At 43.1% G+C, this 21,799-nt stretch overlaps 2 protein-coding genes across 3 annotated transcripts in view; one reads left to right on the top strand and one right to left on the bottom strand.

The window, feature by feature from the left end:
* Positions 1 to 156: 156 nt before the first annotated feature.
* LOC138727881 (serotransferrin-B-like) lies at positions 157 to 12,198 on the bottom strand. 2 transcript variants are annotated; one of them, XM_069870707.1, is made up of 18 exons: positions 12,156 to 12,195; positions 11,315 to 11,452; positions 9,388 to 9,551; positions 8,441 to 8,540; positions 7,243 to 7,419; positions 6,625 to 6,787; positions 6,454 to 6,518; positions 5,612 to 5,769; positions 5,107 to 5,293; positions 4,789 to 4,937; positions 4,468 to 4,558; positions 4,095 to 4,163; positions 3,615 to 3,797; positions 3,170 to 3,326; positions 2,362 to 2,444; positions 1,487 to 1,671; positions 907 to 1,093; positions 157 to 416 (listed from the first exon to the last, which is right to left on the bottom strand). In XM_069870707.1, the coding sequence occupies exons 2-18, from the start codon at positions 11,364 to 11,366 to the stop codon at positions 373 to 375; spliced, it is 2,214 nt and encodes a 737-aa protein (XP_069726808.1). In that variant the 5' UTR covers positions 11,367 to 11,452; positions 12,156 to 12,195; the 3' UTR covers positions 157 to 372. The 2 variants fall into 2 exon arrangements, with proteins under 2 accessions (XP_069726808.1, XP_069726809.1); XM_069870708.1 differs by lacking the exon at positions 907 to 1,093 and having other exon boundaries at positions 12,156 to 12,198.
* A 1,823-nt stretch (positions 12,199 to 14,021) lies between these two features.
* Positions 14,022 to 21,799, top strand: part of PISD (phosphatidylserine decarboxylase) — a 22,948-nt gene continuing 15,170 nt past the window's right edge. The window contains exons 1-3 of the mRNA XM_069871453.1: positions 14,022 to 14,060; positions 16,793 to 16,887; positions 19,173 to 19,348. Coding sequence (XP_069727554.1) covers positions 14,035 to 14,060; positions 16,793 to 16,887; positions 19,173 to 19,348 — 297 coding nt within the window. The 5' untranslated portion in view covers positions 14,022 to 14,034. The remainder of the gene's footprint in view (positions 14,061 to 16,792; positions 16,888 to 19,172; positions 19,349 to 21,799) is intronic.

The following is a 21,799-nucleotide window of genomic DNA, read 5'->3' as shown; positions in this document are numbered from 1 at the left end:
TTAAAAAAGCAAATACATTCTTCCTAGTAAAAAAGCAGAAAAACCTACTGATTCTGATAGCATTTCCATATGCAAGTCATGCAGAATCACTGAGCCTAGTTCTGTGCCGCAGGTTACACGGACTCATCTGTGCTGTTCCACACAATGCTGTGCCCAAGACAAGAAAGGGCTGGCATAAGAGTGGTAGTACTACATTATCATAAACAAAATCTGCTTTCAAAACAGAAAGACACAAGACTGTTCAGCATATGTTTCTAGAGATGACTGTTCCCTTACTGATTGATTTGGAGAGGTTGGACTTGCAGCTGTCCTTGTTTCCAACATTGCTGGTGGTGGTTGTGCCTTGCAGAGCCTCTGCATTAGCTGTCAGTCCTATGAGGATGCACAAATGTCTTGTTTGCAGAAGTCTAAGATGCCTACAAACCAGTAAGAAAGCATGCACTTAAAAGATTCTGTCAGCTTTAAAAGTAATGAATGCAACAAAGTCTCCCATGCTATTCACTAAAAAAGCAGAAAACAGAAGTCCCCTTCCGAATTTCAGTTCTTTAACAACTTACCCTCCCAGAACTTAACTGTGTGATCATCATTTATGTCAATGCAGATTTTCAGACCCAAGACCAGCTTGACCCTGGAGTAAACTAGTCCTATTTCAATAACCTCATATTTGCTCTGAAATATATTGTTATTCTGCTCCTGCAGAGCTCTACTTTCAGTAATTTTGGATAGGAGTTTTAAGAGACTCTAAATAAATAGCTCCAGATGTAGCACTCCTTGGAAAACTGTTACTAACAGGATTGTGTCGATCACTGTTCTCCATTCAGTCTTAAACAGGAGGGCAATAGGTAAGCACAGGAGGATTCATTTCTGCTTTTCATTTTTCTCTGAGAATTAAGAACTCTAATTTACCTGCAGGCGTACAATTAAACACTGATTCTGCCAGCTGAAAGAAAGACTCTCCAAGAATTTCCTGATAGCTCATGTGACTTGCATGAACAAGGTACTGAGTAGCATCTTTGAAAAGCAGATCACTTTCACCATACTTCCATGACTGAAAGAGTTCGAATTCTAAATCCTGCTTGCTTCCCAGAGATTCCTAAACAGAAAAGAAAGAATTTCCACAGTTTGGATCGTAAAGAGCAAGGTTAAGCTGGCAACCCTCAGTTTTATAGCAAGATCTAGACGTAAAAAGTTTCTGCTTTCACCTAGCACTGTCCTTATTTGTACAAAAAGATGCAGTTTTGCAGTGACTTATTTCTCAGCAAATGGATGACCCTTGTGGAATGGCAACTGCTGCCAAAATGCCCCTTTAGAGAGTCCAAATATTTATTTTCTCCATCTCCTATGCAGATTCTCAATTCTTTCATATTGGACCTGAAGGCACTTTATATATTTAGTTTAGTATATAACACTTCTGATCTTGAAAAGGTTTTCAGCAGTTGTCCATAACCATGATAACCTGCTAGCTTTTCCCTGTTCTCTGCTTTACCTGGGATTTCATGAGGAAGTCATAGATTTTTGTGACAGCAACTGGCCGAGTCATGACTGCACTGGGAGGAACGGGGCCGAGGTTGCAGCCTGCCCATTCTGTCACCGCAGCACGTGTTCCGTCTGGACACAGAAGTTCAAAGTCAAGAGCATTGTAACCTTTTGCCCAACCAGAACGGCCCAAATCTGAAAAGAAGATAAGGTGAAAGAAAACCCTTTTGAAAAAATGAAAGCAGAAGACAGGGTGAATCTCATGCAAAATGTTAAAAATTAAGGGGAAGAAGTTTAGTGAGCGTGTTCAACACACATGCAGCATGCTATGTGGTCATTTCTCAAGAAGCTGTGAGGAGCAGGGCAATGTTTGCACTGAGGAACCAGGTCAGCTGCATCTATCAACTGAAAACTAATGTAACATGGAGACAGCTTATCATGGTTCATCTTCATCTGTAGCCAGATCACTCTCTGAAAACAAAGTGATGCAGCCTGCATGTCCTTTGCTTCCCCAGACAAACCACCCATTACTGCATGAATTCCTGTGGGTTTCCAGGCCCTTATAACTTCACTTGACTTTAACAAGATTCCTCTCTTAGAGAAGCCTCTTCTGTTACTGAAGTTGCCTACATTAGAATTTCAGTGTGTTCTGTCACGCTGAACAAAATGGGGGTTCCCCTGCTTCTCACTTCTGTGGAAAGGCAGCGCTTTTTGGCTGCTAGAGCAGTAGACATCATTTAAGAGACTGAGGAGATTTAATCTAATGTAATCAAAATAAATAATAAATCCGATTGCTAGATATTTGCAAAGATCAGTGTTTCCCAGAGGAAATGAAATGGTGCTAATGAACATTCTCAAAGGAAAAAAAGAATATCTGCATCTCACTCTCTATGTTCTGGAGTAGGTTAGAGTGTTCCAGGAAAGCTACATCTCCAAAGCTTCTTCCACTGGGATTGCCAACTAGGCACCTAGTTCAGGAAAGAAAACATGATGTTGTCAGAGACAGCGAGTACGTAGTGACTGGTGGTTGGGCAGCCGTTTGAAGCTGAAACAGGAGTGGCTGGAAGCAGCCCTCTCGTCCACAATTACATGGTAATGTATAGAACAAATGCTGAGATATCAGTATAGGTCTCAGTGGACAGTGTTCACATATTTGATCAGACAATCTCTTTCATCCCTTAAAGCAGCTCACAAATTAAAGCTGTGGCATGATGTCCACGCAGCCTCACCTGTGCCTAGCCAGGAAAGACAATATGATCCAACTAAATGTGTTATATGTATTTATAAGAGTACCTTGACCTTTAATACTCTTCTCTGCCTCCATCCTCAACTATTTATTTTATTTAATATCTCCAGTCTATTTACTTGCCTCCTGTACCTTTCACTGCGCCTTACCATGTCACCTCTGCTCTCTAACCATCCAACTATCTTTCATCCCATCCCTTTAATGAGTCAGTACCAATGCTCTAAGTTTTACAAGCTTGGAAGCATTGTCTTGCTCTGGAAATGGTTTCATGGCTATTTTACATCACCAAGCAGCTGAACATCTCATAGCAACTACAATTAAAACAAAATACGTGCTAGCAAAAGTTTACATGGTCAGTTGCTTAACAGAACTCCAAAGAAAACGATGAGCAAAACAATAAGCCAACTCTGGCTATTGCTCTGCATTGACGACTGACAAACAGCTTACCTGAGAGCTCCCATATTGCCATAGTAACGTTCGTTGTGACTTGCAGCACACCTGCTGGATACTCGAGCCCCTTCCACCTCACTGTCTCCAATGCACACCTTGCATAGGTTTCCATCTGCTCCTGGCATGCAGCCCTTCCAAAAATAATTCTGAAAAACTGAGGACAGAAGACTGAGGTGAGGTTAGGCCAAGATATTCCAGAGATTCTGCATGCATGGGAAAATACAGGAATGGGATTCCATCCTCATAGCTAGTAAGAAGAGGGATGAATGGTGTGAAGGACCACACACAGTCAGACAGGAGGAAGATGTGCTTCAACACCCTCTGAGGCTGCCATCATCACTTGCTGGTCAAATCCTCACATCCCTGTCACCATTTTTACCCCTAAATTTGGGGCTTCAGACTCCCATGGCCTAGTCAACAGACAACCCAGAGCAGTCCTTACCAGAGCCAACGTCACAGTTCTCAGTATCATTCCCCACAGCTCCCACTGTGTATCTGGAAAGAAGCAGCCATCCACCAGGACTATAAAGGTGACTGTGGCAGGATCGCCTTCCCCTAAGGTTATGGATGTTAATCTGTTTGGCATTTTTCTTAGCTAAGGCAACAGCATAAACTGGTGGCAGTGCTGTAAAAAAAATGACACCAGCCAGTTATAACATGGCAATTACGTATTCCAGACAGGTACAGCTCACTCTTCCCTTCTTCACCCTGTCACAATATCTCCAGTTATGGCAGAGGATCTACATTCTTTGCTTAGCCACAGATCTCTTGCCCTAGTTGTCCAGCATTATCTGTAAAACTCCTACTGAACATTCCCCGCAATTTATTTCCCAAACCAACATGCAGGTACATTCCTATGTAAGTCCTAGAGGCAGCCTCAGGAAAATCTAAGCCTTTTGCGTTCTCAGAGTTGTCCTGTTACCTTTGCGCTTAAGACGAACCAGCTTCCTTGTTTCCTCCATGCTCTTAGCAGCTGGGGCACAGTCTCCCCCTAGAGAGGAGAGACAACCATTAAGGATTTTGTGACTGCTCTAATTCCTATTACAGGGAAACACCTCATCAAAACCCCTTGCAATCCTTTTGAGCCATGTCTACACATCTGTCTCTTTTACAGAAAGATAGAATAACCAGCCAGATAAAAAGCTAGAGCCAGTTTGTTAAAGAGCTGGGAAAGAATATTTGGACATAAATTGATTCCTGTTCCCATCACAAAACATCATGAACTGTGGAAATGTAACTGTATTCCTAATGGGTTTTGATCCCCTCCCTTATGCTAAGGTCACACGAGAACTCACCATAACATTCTGCAGCTACAGGAACCAGTCCACACCTCCCTGCAATGTAGACATGCGTTGCGTCCAGCGTGACAGCATCAGCTTCACTGCTCTGCCAACAGCATTACAGAAAATAACAAAACCAGGATTTGCATGCACTGTGTAACCACATAGCTGTACTTCCCCAATGGCTGAAATTCCCCTGCATAAATTGCCTCTCATTCCCACTGGTTGCTGTAGCGTATAAGCTGTTTTTCCTCTTATTCAGCTTACACATGGACATACACACCTTGTGAGGTCTTACCATATACTCTGACCAGAAGGACTTTCCTTAAGGCTTACCTTAATCATTTCAATGCAGTGGATCATGGAAGTTGCTTGGACACAGACTAATGGGTCAGATTTGATGCTCAGGGCCCATTTCTCACATTTGCGAAGCTCAGCATCACTGATGCAGCACCAGCGCACAACACTGTTGTCCAAAGAGCTCCCTGCAGTAGAAGGAAGGCGCACAGTGAGATCATGTCACCTACACACTGATCTGTTCTTTGTTAAGAAGACATCTAGGTCTATGCACTCATGCCTGGCAGGGAGGAAGAACATGGAAAGAGAGCCTTTTCTTTCGTTTCCTTAGCTACAGTCCTCCAGAAGGGTTCTCACCTTCATGGCCGAGTCCCTTTAGGAGAGCTACATAATCCAGACCAAGGACATAGGCAAGCTCTAGCTGCTCTTCAAGAAGCTGCAGGTACTGAGTGGCATCCCGGAACAGCAGGTTCTTTCCCCCAAAATGTGCTGAATTGAAGAGTTCAAACCTGGCTCTTTCCTTCCCTTTTCGCCCAAAGAGGAGCTAGGACAAGAACAACACTTTTTATTGCAACAGACCTGCTTATCCTTCCAGTGATAGACAGCCTTATTCTCCCTTCCCTTCATGTCAGTGTTTTGTAACGCAGCACTCAGGGTTCCAATATCTCTCACACTGGGACAAAGCCTACAGTGAATGGGTGGTTCCAGCCTTAAAAGCATTATATGATTCATTTTCTGAAGAATTTAATCTTCACACTAACTATAAATTTATGAAGCGAGAAGGCAAACTGGGTGGTAATCTCCACACAAAGATGGAAGAAAATATATGTCTGAAGATACACAGCTTACCACAGCCACTCACCTGGATCATGGTAAGAAATTTGGCAGTGATCTTCTGGAAGTTGTTGCGAGTGACAATGCCATGGCCAGGCCCCTTGCCCAAGTTACAAGCACTGTATTCAGTCAGCTCAGCTGTGGACCCATCAGGACATAAGAGTTCATATTCCTGCTGTTCTGACTCTGAAACAACGGGACATTCATGAATCTATGAAGTGAGACATGACTTGGCAGCAGGCACAGAGATGGAAGGGGAAACATTTTTCAGAGGAGGTTGCTGAAGATTATTGTGCAAGCACCACAGTGCACCAAGCACACCTGAGAAAGTTGTCTTGGGTATGCTCTTCCCTTAACAAGGAGAGGGAGCTCAGCCAGAGGGACTCCAAAACACTCTTTAAGCTGTATCCCTATAAATATGCTTCTTTGAAAATATTTGCCTGTAAATACTACTGCCAACCACCTTCAAAAACCTCAATACAGAGCTCCACTAAGTTTAAAAACATAAACCAGGTATGCAGGAACCACACATTCTTGCAGCTCGGTACACTGAATTTTGAAAGCAATCTTATAACTCTAGCAGTGCAAATACTAACACACAGCTGCATCAGAGACTCCAGACTAAAGAAATCACCTGCATATAAACATGTCTGCTCCCATTCTAAGAATCTCCTGCAAGCAATTACTGCTCATTCTCTCTTTCTTTTTCTGTTTCCTTTTAACTTGTGCCGAGAGCCAAGAAACACCAACGAACTGCTAGCAGGGAATGCATTCTCCCTGCAAACAACAAAATATAGGCATATCTCCCAAACTCCCATGCAGTAAAAAGCACAGCCAGAGACTAAAAGGAATCTGATTTTTTAGGATTACCTGTGGCACTTATAATTGTTAGATGATCCAAAAAGGCAACATCTGCCACTCCATTCTTCAAGCACCTGCAGGAAGACAAATGCCATCCTATTAACATGTCACTTGGCTTTTTCTCCCTCGCAAGTTCTTTTTCCCCAAAGGTAAATTCAGTAGAAGTGTCAGAGAGCTCACCTGAATGCTCCCTCAGAGTCATAGAAGGGTTCATTACTGCTTGTCTCACAGAAGTGGTTCTTGTCTCTGACATAGGATTTTTGTCCTTCACAGAGAGCACACAACCGAGGAGCAGAAACACCAACCCCAGGGATGCAACTTGCATTGAAATACTCACTGATTACTGCAGCGGGGGGAGGAGGACAAAAAAAGTCAAACAGGAAAAAATGGAAGAAAAAGGGGCCAAACATATAATGGGCATAACTAGGACTACGGTGCTTTAGAAAATGAAAATATATCAGCAAATGCAAGTTTATTGTCTAAACTTCAAATCTGGAACAAATGCTGGACACACTGATCAAATTCTGCTTCATTGAAACCATCCTTGTACTGGCTACATTGCAGAGATTTGTTCCTTGTTGCATACAGAACATAAAGATTTCCTGGTTTGTAACTTTGAGATCACTAGAAAAGTTCTGAAGAGAACTAAGAGCCAGTATCAAAATCACTCATAAGGAAGTCTGGTTCACAAAGGCCTTCAATTTCTACACAGCTCAGATCACTCTATAACACGTCTGCTTGCATTTCCCTCGCTCTTGCTGAGGGTAGAGGCATAGCCGTATGGCTGCTATCACCCACCTTGGCTCAGAGGTTGCGCCTCATCCCAGGAAAGATCATTTCTTGCAAGGAGAAAGCCAAGTGGAATATTCCAGCCTGATGTCCATCTGGCTCCATTGTGGCAGCTGCGTGTACCTCGTAGATGCTGGATATCCAGAGTTCCTCGTTTAGCAATGGCCACAGCAAACACACAATTTCCTGTGATAGGACAAATCTGTAACACCAATAGCTAAATGCCAATTTGGCAGTTTCCATCTGTGTAAAGGAGTTCAACTACTTCTGTGAATGTGGCTAAGGAAAAAAAAATCTTGGGCATATGAAACAGATATTCATGCCAGGAACTTTACCATGTACTGGCTACATGGCACCTTGTCAAACTGAGCAATGTAAGTGATGTGCAAAACAAGAACATAAAAACCTGATGGGAAAGGCTTGCAAGATCATTCAGCCCTATCACCCAATGCAACTGCTTCTACCGAATTTTGAACATTTGTGTCACACTCCTTAGGTATTGTAATGGGAAGAACTGCAACGTATTATCCTCAGAACGTGCTTATCATCTGAAAAATATCAGTTCCAGTAAGATTTCACAGTTCTTCAGCCAAAACAAAATTCACTTCTGTCCTCATACCATCCCCTTATTAGTCTCTTCCTACATCCATCTGTTAATTTGGCTTCCTTCTCAGATTCACGTCCCACAATTACTTTCTACTATATTCTTGATTTTGGCTCAGACTTATTTACTCTTGCCTTATAAATTGTTCATCGTCCAGACTCTCCAGGAATGAAGGGGAATCTGACCCTAACAAGATTCTCCGCCTTATATTCTTGTCTCTTTAAAGTGAGAAGGAGAAAATTAATTCACGAGATAAGCTAATCTCTTACAGAAACACTATTTTACCCTCAGTTACACAGTAAAGAAAACAGTATAAGAACTGACATAGCCAGAATAAAATCCTTCTTATTCCCCACAAGATGTGGCACTGCAGTACACTAGTGCTGCAAGCAGGGGCAGATGCAGAGTTTGTCACAGCGACAGTACTGCAGGCAGAAAGGCTTCTAGATAGAAAGCACCACTGCTATTTCATTCATCAACATCATAAAATTAATGAAAATATACAGACATTTTTTCAAGAATTCTTCAGCTTTGCCTTTCACTGCACAGCAATTTATCAGCCACAACAGCAGCACAGCTTATTCTTTTCCTTTATGAACCAACCTTGACCATAGATCTCCTTTGCGACCACTGTTAAACCATATAGCTTTACAGCAGAGTAAACATCTCCAGCATCCAAGGAGACAGCATCGGCTTTATTCACCTTAAAAACAACAGCAAAACCATCAAAATAAGTATGTTTACAGTGAAACAAACAGAGCAGCTTCAAGAGCAGAGTTTCTGCCCAAGAAGTAGCAACCAGTGATTTTTACGAGCACTTGCTCTGTTTTTAAGTGAATCCTTGCTACTAAGCCTAGTGAAATGTTAGCAATGAAGGCTGTTACACCTTCAAAAGAAACCTGTTCTTTTCCAGTACATCTTTTCTCACCTCTTCTTTGTGCCTTCCATTCCAAAAGCAAAAGTCTAATACCAAGTGAAGAAAAAGGCCACCCCTGTTTCCTCCTACTGCTCCCCCGAGACCCCAAACCCTTCCAAGAGTTCTCCTAGCTATAATTTTTCCATAAGCCAGAAAGCAGAATTGAAATCTATTAACAAGGATTGTAGGACTGAAATAAAACACAAAATACATTATTTCATATGCAAAAATGCTTTGCTCTTTACTTCAGAAAAGACTAACTAGGGTGTAAAAATAGTGAGGAAAGAAAGGGAAGAGATAATATTCATCATAGTCAGAGTAGGATCAAAACTGACAAGCAACGGGAATGCTCTGAGCAAGTTTTAACTTAGTATTTTGGTTTTGCTCACTTACTGCCACACTGTTTTCTACTTATTTCCTGGACACTGCAAGGATATTAGCTGGGTAAAACAGTACATCCAGTAGAATGCTCATGGGTTTTAATTCTTACCTCTCAAGCTACTGCGTACTTTGTCGCAAATGCAATTTCATGACTTCAGTATCATTTTATTCTCCCACTGATTCTGCTTACCAGTTACTTCCTCAAAAGAAGATTTGGACTCAAAATACTTTTTAAGAAGCTCTATGAACTCACCCTGATTTTGTCAATGCAGTCATACGTGTTATGGGCTCGGATGCAAGAAATCCTAGTAAATGAATTGGCAGTAGCAAGGGGCAGCACAGCTGTAAGCGCTTTGGACAGTTCAGCACACTTCCTCTGTTCTAGGTCAGAAAGGGTGCACCATCGGAATTTCTTCCCTGTAGGATCATAAAAGAAGTCAAGACTCCCAGGATTTAGTGAAAAAAAAAAAACAACCAACAAACAAAAACTTGGTTCCAGACCCTCTGGAAGAGGCCAGCTATTTTATTTAACTTCATGACTCAGTTGATTTTGCTCAGTCACTCTCACATACAGGCGCCCAAGAAATGTGCCCAAGCACTCTGACCAAGATCACTTTTGCCCAACTCAGAGGACAATGAAAGTTCCCTGTTGAGTCTTTACTGTATCTCTCTACTACTTCTGGACTGGCAGCAACAAACTAGTTTTTAGGCAGATTTTTAAAGAATCAACAAGTACTATGGCACAATCTTTCGCTTCAGAATCCTCCTTGCTTCTTTTTGCCATCCAAAACGAGAAAACAAAGGCAAGAACATCTTGTCAGTGATGGTCTGTTTTCCTGTTGGGATAGCCAGAAGAGGTATGGCGCTTACAATGCAGAGCAACCCTGCTACATCTTCCTGTTATCAGACTGCAGTTTTTCTCCTAACAAGCCAGCTGTGGTGTGAACTTATCAGAGCACAGACCTTCTACTCCTGGTGTAAACAAGCATTCTCCAGAGTTTATCAGTTTTACTGCTATCAGCTGTGTCCTTGGTTATCAATACAAGCCATTCTTTTAACCTTTGCTCTGCTGTTTCCTCTAGTATTTTCACACACATATTCCTATGTGTATTTTATCCACGCCAATCTTAATAGTTCCTGGAGAGTCAGAACTGAGCCTACAAAGGAACAAGCAGCATGGAGGGAGGACCTATTCAACTGTCAGATCTTTTTCTCGCTGAAAACTAAGTAACCGATAAAAAAACCCCAACAAAACGGTGCCATCAGAAATAGTGAAAATGCAATTAGAAGTGGAGGAGAAGGTGAAACCTCCTTCTCCAGGAGTGGGCAGGAGCTTGGTTGGTTTAAACTGACTATGAAGCTACATCCTAAGCAGTCCAGACATCAACAAAATTTTCTCTTTTGCTCTAGGATCCAATTGTTCCAGTTTGGATTATCTATGATGTGCTCTTTTGTATTCTTCCTGTTAAATGACTTCTACTCTGAAATATATCATCACATACATCTCAAGAATATAGTATGCATTTAAGGAGGAAACAAGTGATTATTACATGTGAAAATAGCATGCAGTTATGTAACTTGAGAGAATCTTATCCCATGTAATGAAACCAGAACTGAATGCATAGAAAACACTTCAACATCTCTAACATTGTCATTTCCAAATGTCTAAGTACTTGCCTCTCTTGTGATCTTTTTATATTTAAAAAAAACAACAAAAAAAACCCAACCCAAAAATTATCACCTGGAATAACGTTCACAGTTAAAACAATGAAGCTTTTATTTCTTTGAGCATAACATCAGACACCAGTACTCCATTTACTTAGACATTAATTCAGTGCAATTCCAAAAATAACCCATTGTGGTTTTAGAGGGGGGTAGCTTGAAATATACTCATTCACTTTGACAGCATCAATGAGTATGCAGATCTCAACTATTCAAAGGGAAATAAACCTTCCCTGAACTACTAAGAAACTAGTGTATCCAGCTGTTTCCAAACTAACAGGGTCACCAGCTGCCAATGATCAACCAGGAAAAACACAGGCAAATGGAAACCACAAGCACAGTTCTAGCTGCAGCTTCCTTGCACAGAAAAACCCAAACCCAAAACACAGATTACAGTTTTTATCCTGGTCACCCATCCAGAGGTCACCTTTCTCTTTCCCTCTCTGCATCAGCCTTACCTGAAGACAGCAAAGTGAAGATGATTAGGACAATCAAAATCACTGTCTTCATGATTACAGCAGTCCAGCAAGGATCCTCTCTCTACCCTGACGCTCTGCCTTCTCATACCAGGAATTCCACAGTGATGACCCAGGCTTCTGGAAGATAACAAACGGGGTTTAGGGATCAGCAAGGATCAAACAAAATTTAAGACAAACCAAAGAAACTGCCAGAGGATAGTATATCCATGTGTGCTAAGGAGCAAGTGACAGTGTCCTACTTCTGTCCACAAGTGCAAAATATTCATGCATTTTATGCTTTGTTATAAACAGATATAGGAAGAAATGTAAGCCTCTTCTATTGAAATAAATTGTGCTTCTCCTGTTTCAAAAGGCACCAAAATGCCTTGGGGAGATAGATAAGAAATCTAACTTACAAAAAAAAAAGGTACCTAAAGCTAAGTGAACTGTCCCAACTGCTTAACATATCTCTGCAGAATACCAAAGGGTTCTTCTTACCCTATTTTTCCACCTGATAATGGTTTATCTGCTAGGCAATTTTAAACAAAAACAATTCTTTGCCTCCCTAAGAATTCAGAAGAGAACTATGACATTGTTGACTTTCTTAGTTCTCTTAATTCCATTCTAGCACAGCAGTCTCGACCAAACTGGCTTATTTCCCTGTTTTCTATCACTTAGACTGGAGTATTACTTCTTAATTATTCTACAGCAGCCATGATTAACAGCATTAATTCTAAAGCAGGACACCCCCCACCCAATATTTATATATATAAAAGCAGAAGTGTGCATACTGAACTAGCCTGATGATGTATAAAATATTGCTAGCATGCTTTCACCTTACCTGTTCAGAAAAGAATTGGCTATTCCAACAGTCTTGGAGAAATAAACTCTTTTTCCTATTTTTGTTTTCCTTAATCTCATAGATTTTCTTAGTACTTTCTCTGCTTCATGTATTTTTGCCCATATTTGCCCCAGCTTTCTTTGGTTGCCTTGTGTCCTCTTCCCTAGTGATGCACGGTACTTATTCCCCACTTTTGCATTCACACACATGGATCCCATTGCTTATCTCTGTATTCCATGAGTTCCCTCACGAGGTCTGCAACATTTGTTGAGGTGCTAGGTTTCCACTAATCTGATCACAGGAGTTATATTTCTCACTACTTCCTGCACTGCCTAACCAAGTGTTCTCAAGCCCCAAGATCTCCATCCTCTCCTTTGCTACAAGAGCAACTGGATATTATCCCACCCTTGAACCTGGCTCACCTGCACAGGGCTAGCACAGCTCAGTACACTTTGGGGAGCAAGTTTAATTCCTCGGTGAGTGCAGTCTATAAAACCTTTTGATGCAATATCAGATGTTAAAAAAAAAAAAAAAGTCAGAACAAAACACACGATAAAAGTAATTTTTAAGTAGTTAAAGGTCCACGTATTTACTTTCCATTCCAGGGAGAAAGATGAGATCAGGAGAGATCATTAATCAGTTCAGTTGATGCCACTTATTATACACTGCAAACAAGTGTGTTCTGTTTAACTGCATCTCAAGCTCTGAATCACTCCTGAATAATTTCTGGAGAAACCTGACCATCGGGCCCTGCAGCAGCGCCACAGTTAGACATTAAAGCTCACGGCTCCTACATCGCTTGAAGCAAAGTACTGAACAGGATCAAATCCTCCTTCTTTGAGGTTTTACTTCCTGCCAATGCTACCATTATGTGACACTGACCCAGGGTGTATGTGCATCCCAACAACTCAGTCGGCTAATACAATTACTACTAGATGAGGGCTGCACCTGGATCTCTGCTCAAATTTTACGTATTTAAAGATAAAACGCCTTCCTGTACACGCCTAAGATACCGAGACAGGTATTACACTGCTATCTGTGGTGATGTGGTGACTTCATTTAGGCCTGATCGGGAGAACTAACATGAGTCATGAAGGTAAAGTAACCAGATCTGCCAGGAGGACCATGTCCTGAAACACCAAGAATGTGGAAACACTGGCAGGACTCTGGATTTTTTTCCTACTGATTCACCCTATGAAACTACCCCCTGCCACAGTCAGAGAACGGTAATTAGCTACTTCCCAGTAACACAGCAGCAGCTACACATCTGCCTAGGGATGCTTCTGAGAAAGTGGAAGCTAAAGAGTCTCTATAAAATCCCCCAGCCCTCGTGCTGCTAGGATCCAGGCAAGCATCACCACAATAGGGACAGATGTCCCTGCCCTCAGGGCAACCCCTGCCCCGACACCCCCGGTGCCCCCACGCCTGTGCCCAGGGGCTTTACCTGCCCCTCAACAGACACGCTGAGAGGCGGCTGGACCCCAACCACCTCATCCTCGGCCCCCTAAGCAGCGCCCCAAACCCTGCCTCCCTCTGAGGAGCAGCTCCGCCCTGACCCCACACAGGCCGCGGGAGCAGCCGCGTCCCCACACCACGGACCCCGGCAAACGGCCGCGTCCCCACCCCACGCTGCCCCAGGGACGCCCCGTCCCCACAGCACAGCCCCAGAGGACAGCCCTCCCCTGCTCCGGGGACCAGGCTGTCGCTGTCCCCCACTCCCCATGCCCCCCGAGGACGCTGCTGTCGCCATCCCCCTCCGGACACCCTGCCGGGCCCGACGACTCCCCCTGAGGCAGCGCGCGCCCCTTCCCGCCTGCGCGCCGGGCCCCGCCCCACTGCGCGTGCGCGGGGCGCAGAGGACGCGGGGACGCGCGGGAAGATGGCGGCGGCGGCGGCGCGGGGCAGGTACGGGCGGGACAGGGACAGGGGCTCCCGCTCTCCGGGAGCTCCGTGCCCGGCGGGGGCTGAGGGGACGATTGCTGTCTGCCAGCTTCTGGATCCCTGTCAGGGGCCGAGGGGTCTGGGATGCCATCAGTTCATGCTCCGACAGCCTCTGCTCGCCTGGCAGGGACTGAGGGGACCGGGGATCCCGTCAGTTCATTTTCTGACAGCCTCTGCTCGCCTGTCGGGGGCTGCGGTGCCCAGGGATCCCGTCAGTTCCAGCTTTGACAGCCTCTGCTCACTTGGCAGGGGCTGAGGGGACCGGGGATCCCATCAGTTCGTGCTCCGACACACTCGTACCCATCGAGGTCTGGCTGTCAGGAGCAAGGGAGGTGACACTGACAGCAGACTAGGTGGTCCTGGCATCTTTACCTGTTCTTACATTTCAGAGAAAGGAGGGGGCTGTTTTTCCCATGTTGGACACCAAAACCAGTTTTGGTAAGAGCGCAGGGGGCTGTGGTTAATTAGTGCAGCCCCTGCGAGGGTCCGTCTGCCGAAGCACCAAGTCCAGGTGCGCCCTGCCCTGCCTGGGCCGCACGGGCGGCTGCTGCCGAGCCAGCGCTGCTGCTCTGGGCTGTGCGTTGGCTCTTAGGTTATTATGTATCCAGGCTAATATATATCTTTGGAACATAGTACTTAAGGCTGTGGCAGAGTTTTAGTATTTTTTTCCCTGACTTTTTAGGGTTCTAAAACTTTTCTGGTAAATTTAAGTCTAACATTGACTGGATTAGTTCTTAGTATTTGGGAATCCTTAGAAGCAGCCCATGGTCTCCCAGCTTGGTGACAGACAGGTACTCTTTTTTTTCCCTGAGATATTTCAGTTTGTTGTAAAGCAGGGCTCTTAATTGCACAAATTACTGCAGGTCTGACCCGTGTGGATCAGCTGAGCTCATTCTTTATGACAAAATTACATCATGTTGCTATGTAAAACATACAGGTTCTGCGGCAGCGTGGGATGCCTTTTCTGTCTTGCTGAGGAAATGACACTCTGGGAGGTGATGCAGCACCATGGCATGTTTAGCACCTGGCTACAAGAATCTGTACTTTGGGGACAGACTATCTTGTCACGTTTGGGTTAACTCGGTGGTTTTAGTAGAGACCATGAAGCCAAAGGGCAGAGTGGAATATTGCTGACCCTGTGTTATGGGGAAAAGTGAAAACTATGTCTGTTTGTCCTTGGCACACGTGAAAACATCGTTAACAAGTGTCTGCCAGCATCATTACATGATTTCTAGACAAGAAGTCTGCTATTTGTAGGCTCTTATTCTGAATTAAGAGATAATATCTATATGTAACTCAGTAGACACCTGAAATCAATTCTTAAAATCCTTAATAATCACTTCCTGGCATTGAATCACCCTAAATGATGCAATGGCTTGTGAGCTAATGAAGTAATTCTGTACTCGACATATACCTGATCAAGAGCAGATGAAAGGTCAGAGGGCCAAACGAACACATCCTAGCTGTGGCGTTTGCATCCTGGGAACACGAGGGCTGCGCAGACCTGGTTCTTGCCGAGGGACTGAGCCTGTTGGTGTGAGAGCACTGCCCCTCTCCTTGGGCCTGTGGTTCTGTCTGACAGGGGTGTGGTGGTGCTGCTGTGCCAGCTTCCAGTGCTTGTCTAAACATGCTCATTTACACATTTGGAGCGGGAATAGTTCTGGTACAGTTGGGTGGATCCTTTTATAGGTTTATTAGAAACGTGAAATGAAATATTATGTATTAAAGATAGGAGAACATCTGGATTAATCTTCCTGTGTTGGCCAGTTGTAAGTCTATTTTATGTGTTTTCAGCATGGCAGAACCACTCACATTACAGTTTGCCAGCATACAGAGTGGTAAAACAAATTCTTAATAAGAGTTTCTGTGCCTAGCAGCCTTTTTGCTTTTTCAGCTGTACCAGCTGTTCTGATAAATGGCATTAATTCATGGAACCCATAGCCATTCTGTGCACTCCTCCTCCACACCAGCTCAGCAAGGAAGGAGATACACGAGCTCAGTCCATGAGTGTCTCTTCAAGGAGTTGCTGTTGTTGGATGTTCCTGAATCCTATGAGTCTTAAGTGACCACCTGTGTAGCAGGCTGGTGGAGATGGAATAATCCCAAGTGCTAAACTGTCATCACAGCATTTGCTACTACATTTGCAAGCAGAGTTCAGAATCTCGTATTTAAAAAATAAAAGCAACAGATTGATCACTGAAGATGTAGGCCAGGGCAATGCATAAACCAAGATGGAATGAGATATTAACTTGCTTTTTTTTAAAAGACTCATGTTGTATTTACAGTCACAAGTATTTTAGAACTCTAAACCGGCCAAGATATGATGCACATAATAACATCATTGGTTGCTTGAAAAGGGCTCTTGGCAAGACAAGCGCATGCAATGCTATGTTACAGTAGAATTAACCTCAAAAGGAGCCTATGCCAATGTTTGGTGAGAAAAAGAAAAGATAAAATAGATGCAAAATCAAATAAGTATCTGCAGGGGCAGTTGTATTGTCAGGGGACAATTTTTTTAGGGAAGGAATAAGCCAGAAGGGAATAGGCTCAGTGGGTCTGTTACATGACTTTGAGGAAGCTTTTTCTTCAGTGTTATTGAGCTTCAGATGATAAGATTATCGCTGCATTGAAGTGCTTACATTTGCATTATAAACATTTGTACCCAAGGAACTATTTCTCATTTGCTGTGCTTGCAGGTTGTTGACTAGCTGTAAGTTCCTGGTGCAGGAGAGCCCGTGTGCCAGAGCTGGAGTTCTATGGAAGCGGCCGCTTTCCAGGACATTTTTCAGTGGTAAGTGACAGCATGTATCTACCCAGTGCTTTTGAACTCAGGGTTACTCAAACTTATGATCACATACTGGTGAGTATGAAGTGTGTGAAATGAAAGCAGAGTGGGAGTCCAGCATCAGAGACCTGTCCAATTCATGGCATTTCCATAGGCATGAGCTTACACTTTACTCCTGTGCTGATTTGTTTTCCAGAGAACAAAAGAAGCATATTTAGCTACTACATAAGATTCCTTACAAGGTGGTGGTAATAATTTCTCAGCTGTTTTGGAGTACTTGGCTAGCAAATATTGTAACAATAAAAATTTAAAAAAAAATTAAAATTTCCTTGATCAGAGCGGTATTGGCTAAAATGAAAGGGTAGAGCTGATCCTGTCTGGAGAACACCAGCTCCCAAATCAGGAATACCTCTGTTGGGGCCATGCAGTTGTTTATTTTCTGGGGTTTTCCTTATTATTTTTGTTTACTGTCATACTTCTACATACCTGTGTCTGTTTATGGGAAAGTAACTAGCTTGCTTTGTCTCAGTCACTTAACCTACACCCTTTGAGGGCAATTGCCTTTTCCTAAGCTTTTTTGGTACTTTGACAATCATCCTTTTCACTGGTGTTATCACTTCTGAGGAAACCTGTGTAACAGAGCCAGCAGGACAGGTGCTGGGATAATAGAAAAAGGGCAGAAATTCACTTCATTTTCTCCCTTTTTTTTCCCCTTAAGGGAAATTTATATTGGAATCTGTTTCTACTTTCCTGTGCAACATATGTCTTTTGACAAGTTTGCTATTTAATTAATATTTTCAAACATTACATCACATTATTTATCAACACATTAAATTGTGTTTGCTCTAGCTTGAAGAACATCAAGTGGTTTGGTCTCCAGCACAGGAAAAGCAATGTTCATGTCATTGTAATCAGAGTCTCTTGAAGCTGAAATGGCCTCTCCCGGGATACAAAGCAGAAAGAGCTGTTCCCGCTTAGGGGTTTTGATTTGGGAATTCACTAAGCTCTGGTGAAATAGCTGAGCAGCTTTGCTGACTTGGAGCCAAAGATGTAGTGGGAAGGGAGTTAAAGGCTTTAGGGCTAAAGAGTCTCAGTCCCTGTACAGACATTTCTGTTGCAATAGTGATGCAAAGCTGAAAGTTTGTGGAGTCTTTGTAAATAATAAATACATAAAAGTCTGTCTTTATAAAGCTTTCTTTAGCTGTTATAAACAACCCCTGTCCTTTATAGAGCATTGGTAGAAGATTTCGTAGAATCTTAGTTGCTCCCTTGTTCATTTGTTGGTTGGATTTTTCCCCAGAAAAAAAGATTTTTGGAATTATTTTTTCGGTATGAGTGAAGCTTTTTTTCATATTATGCTGTATTTTAGGACTCAAACATTGTAAATTGCATATGTAGAAAAGAGGTGAGTAAATATACTGGTTTGATTAAAAAAAATGCAAGCAATAATTCCTTTTATTGAGTATCTGGTTACAGCATCATGGATGAAGAACAGCTGAATGCTTCCAATCAACTCTGCTCCTTGTAACAAAAGCTTCCCACGTTGCTGAGCAGTTATGCTTTGAATCCTGTGCATTGTGCATGCATCCTTTCCCAGTCGAACCCTAAGCCTGACTGATGAAACAAGATATAACCCATTGTTTTTTATTCCAGCCCATCCATAGTAATGATTGGTGTGGAAATTACACCAATCCTATCCGGGAATTAATTCCTTTGGGCGTTGTCTGTCCGGCAGCAAGTGACGCTCATTGCTGAGGACCTTTGGACGGGCTGTGACATGGGTGGAAGCAGCACAGTCCAATACTGACTCAGCCCAGTCAGGCTGCACACGTCTGTTTCCTCTGAAGATTTGGTGAGGGCAGCCCTGCCGCCGCTGCGACTGCTCTGCGTGCTGCCCTGTTGCTCAGTGACAGCGCAGTCTGCGGGGTCTCACAGGTGATGTGCAAGGCCTGTGGCGTGCAGGAGGAGCCTGGCAGTTCTTGGTGAAGGATAGATGTAATACTAGATGATATTTTTTTGTCTTATAAATGTGCCTGTTATCCTGTTTACCAAACCTCCACTGAAGCTGGTCATCATTTCCTTCCCTTCCAATTAGCTGTGGAGTTGAGGAATTCCCCGAATCTAGTGAAAGCTGTAATGGCTGGGAAGCAAGGAGCTCCCCAGAACCTGCTGTGTCATAGATTTCTGATCCCATTGGAATCTCCTAAGGTGACATCCTTCCCTGCACACAACAGCTTTTTCTTTATTCTGTAATTGTTCTGTCTTCTGAAGTCTGTTTTTTACTGTTACAGACAGGAAGAAGCTTCATACTGCTCCAGTCGGGCAAGCCTTTCGCCTGCGCCCCTTCCACGTGCTGGTAGCCACAGGTGGGGGCTATGCAGGATACAGAAAATACGAAGATTACAAGTTGGAACAGCTGGAGAAGAGAGGCATTGAGGTGCCTGTGAAGCTTGCAAGCGAGTGGGAGGTGAGAAACCTGGGGTGATTTTTCTTGTGCCATGTTTGATGCAAAGCTTCATTGCTTTCTTTCCAACAAGGGAATATTTAAATTGTCCTTGACAAATCATGGAACTTAAGTTTCCGTCGCATCACTTCTGGCTAATGTCAATGTAACAATACATTAGGAACTGCGGATGTCTCCTCCATCTTTTAATATGACTGACACTTCATTTTTTTAAACACTTCTCAAATCAGAGAGAGGAGAAAGCTAATCAAGTGATTGTATGGTGTATTGTGAATAAGATAGTGTTTGGTAGACATTGAGTCATTCAGATGGGAGACATGTAGTCCAACGTCTTGCTTAAAACAGGGCCGACACTGAATTATAAAATAGGAGAGACTAAAATTACATATGATAAAATTAAAAAAAAACATTCAGTGCTGAAGAACTCAGTGCTAGTTCTTACCGTGAGTACAGCTTGTGCAGTACTTGCAGGGTTTATCTTCTCAATAGCTGCTCAGTCTGTGCTACTTTTTGCTTGCTTCCTCTATGCCTTCCTGCCTTATATACTTCACAAGGAAGCTGAAATGGAATTAATACATAGTTAATAAAAATCTGCGTGTTTTATTTATGAATATATAGCAAGATCTTTTTTTTCATAGGTTACACCTAGGTCTGTAGTGGCTGTTGCTGACCCTGAGGGATTTTTGCCTTTTCGTTCTGGATTCCAAGGAGTTTAGAAGTTCTTGTGGTATTGCAGTATGTGTATCAGATTCATAGGTCAAATACCCATTGCAGCACCAAAGTAAGAAGTGTTTCATAACTTCTATAACTGCTGCTTCTCCTTTGAAATACGAAGTATATTATACGACTCCAAATTAGACAGTTTAAAGGATAGGTGGTATCCTTCCAAACAGCCAGGGAAGCGCCTGCCTCGGCACCAGTTCTGAAGGTAAGGAGTTAAAAGTTCTAGGATTACGGGATTGTGTAGGAGACACTTCAGTCTGACCTTTAGCATCTCAGTTCCTTTGCATTCCTGAACAAAGCCTGTGAGTGGTCTGGGCACATGCCTGTGGGGGAAGAGGCTGGAATCCCTAAATTCATTTTCACTGGTGACCCAAATCAGATCTGATTCAGACAGTCCGGATGCTAACAGCTTAGGCTATGATAGCTCCTGAGGAATTTGTCTGTAAATCTGTCTTCTGTATATTTGTTTCCTGCTGAAGCCTATTTCAAACAGGCTTTATGTTCTGATTAAAAAAGAACTGGTAAGTATCCCAGGAGTATTTATTTAAAAAGGCAATGTCAGCTCAGTTTTGATACATGAAAACATTTCGGTATGAAATTGGGTAGTTCCCTTATTAAATTTGCTTTCTTTCATTATGCTGATATGCTGGTTTGTTATTAGCTGATGGTTATTATTTGGTGAAGCTACGAGTATTGTTTTTGATGAAATAGCTGTAAAGGATTTGTTTTGGTGGTGGGGGATCACACAGAGAATTTCAAACTGATAAGCAGGGCTCCTGTGCCGCAGATACCATCAGGAGACACTAATGAAGTCTTCTAACCTTTCCTGATATGCTTCAGTTCTGTTGAATCTGTCTGTGGGAGGGAAAAGGAGCTCCACATTTACGAGGAGAATGAGAAACTGTGTTCAGACATTGCAAGAAATGTTCCAAACAATGATGGATTCAGGACAAATGAGAGCTGCATTGTTCTGTTTTATTGGAAAGCTGAGCGTCTCTTTTGCTGAGGTATCACTTCCCATTATTCTGGTTCTAGCATCCCTGGAAGCACACTTAGGAGCATAGAAAAGAGGAGAGCAGAATAAGCCTTTTTGTAGGCAGAAAGAGACCAAGTGTGATGGAATGTTGTTTGAAAGCATAATGTAGAACAAGAAGGTGCTGCATGTGCCCTGGCTGCCGAGCCTGCCGCTGTGGAGTTCCCATTCCCCTGGCACCGCTGGTGTGGAAACACGTGCCAGTGGACAGCTCTACATGTGAGGCAGTTCCCTTGCTGCTGAGCAGAAGGCAGCGATATGCAATAGGTGATAATCTTCATATCGTGCGAGCAGGGAATCGTTCCCTGTGCAGAGGTACATATTGGTATCCTTATGGAAGCGTGCATAGGTTTGGATGGAATTCAAGAGAGCATACTCCTGTCTGGTTTTGCTTTGCTCAAACTTCATGGAAGAATGGAGGGGTGGGAAGAGTCTGGTTTAAGACAAATATCCCTTAGGCTTTTCCACAGGGAAAGACAAACCTGCTGTTTCTGTAGCATAGGCTTTTTCTTCCTGTAATTTTCTTAGAGACATTATATAGTTGATAGCTTGAGCTGATTAACGCCTTAGTGTGTCTCCTGCTGTGAATACCGGTGAAGATCAGCTTCCATTTAATTAGATGAAGTAAAGCAGAGGGCTTGGGGGAGACAGGGAGCTATTTATCAGCTGGGTGGAAGCTTATTGTTTCAAATCCTGGC

The sequence above is a fragment of the Phaenicophaeus curvirostris genome, chromosome 17 (assembly GCF_032191515.1).
Source record: "Phaenicophaeus curvirostris isolate KB17595 chromosome 17, BPBGC_Pcur_1.0, whole genome shotgun sequence".
NCBI lineage: Eukaryota > Metazoa > Chordata > Aves > Cuculiformes > Cuculidae > Phaenicophaeus > Phaenicophaeus curvirostris.
This window is presented reverse-complemented; position numbering and strand designations above follow the sequence as displayed.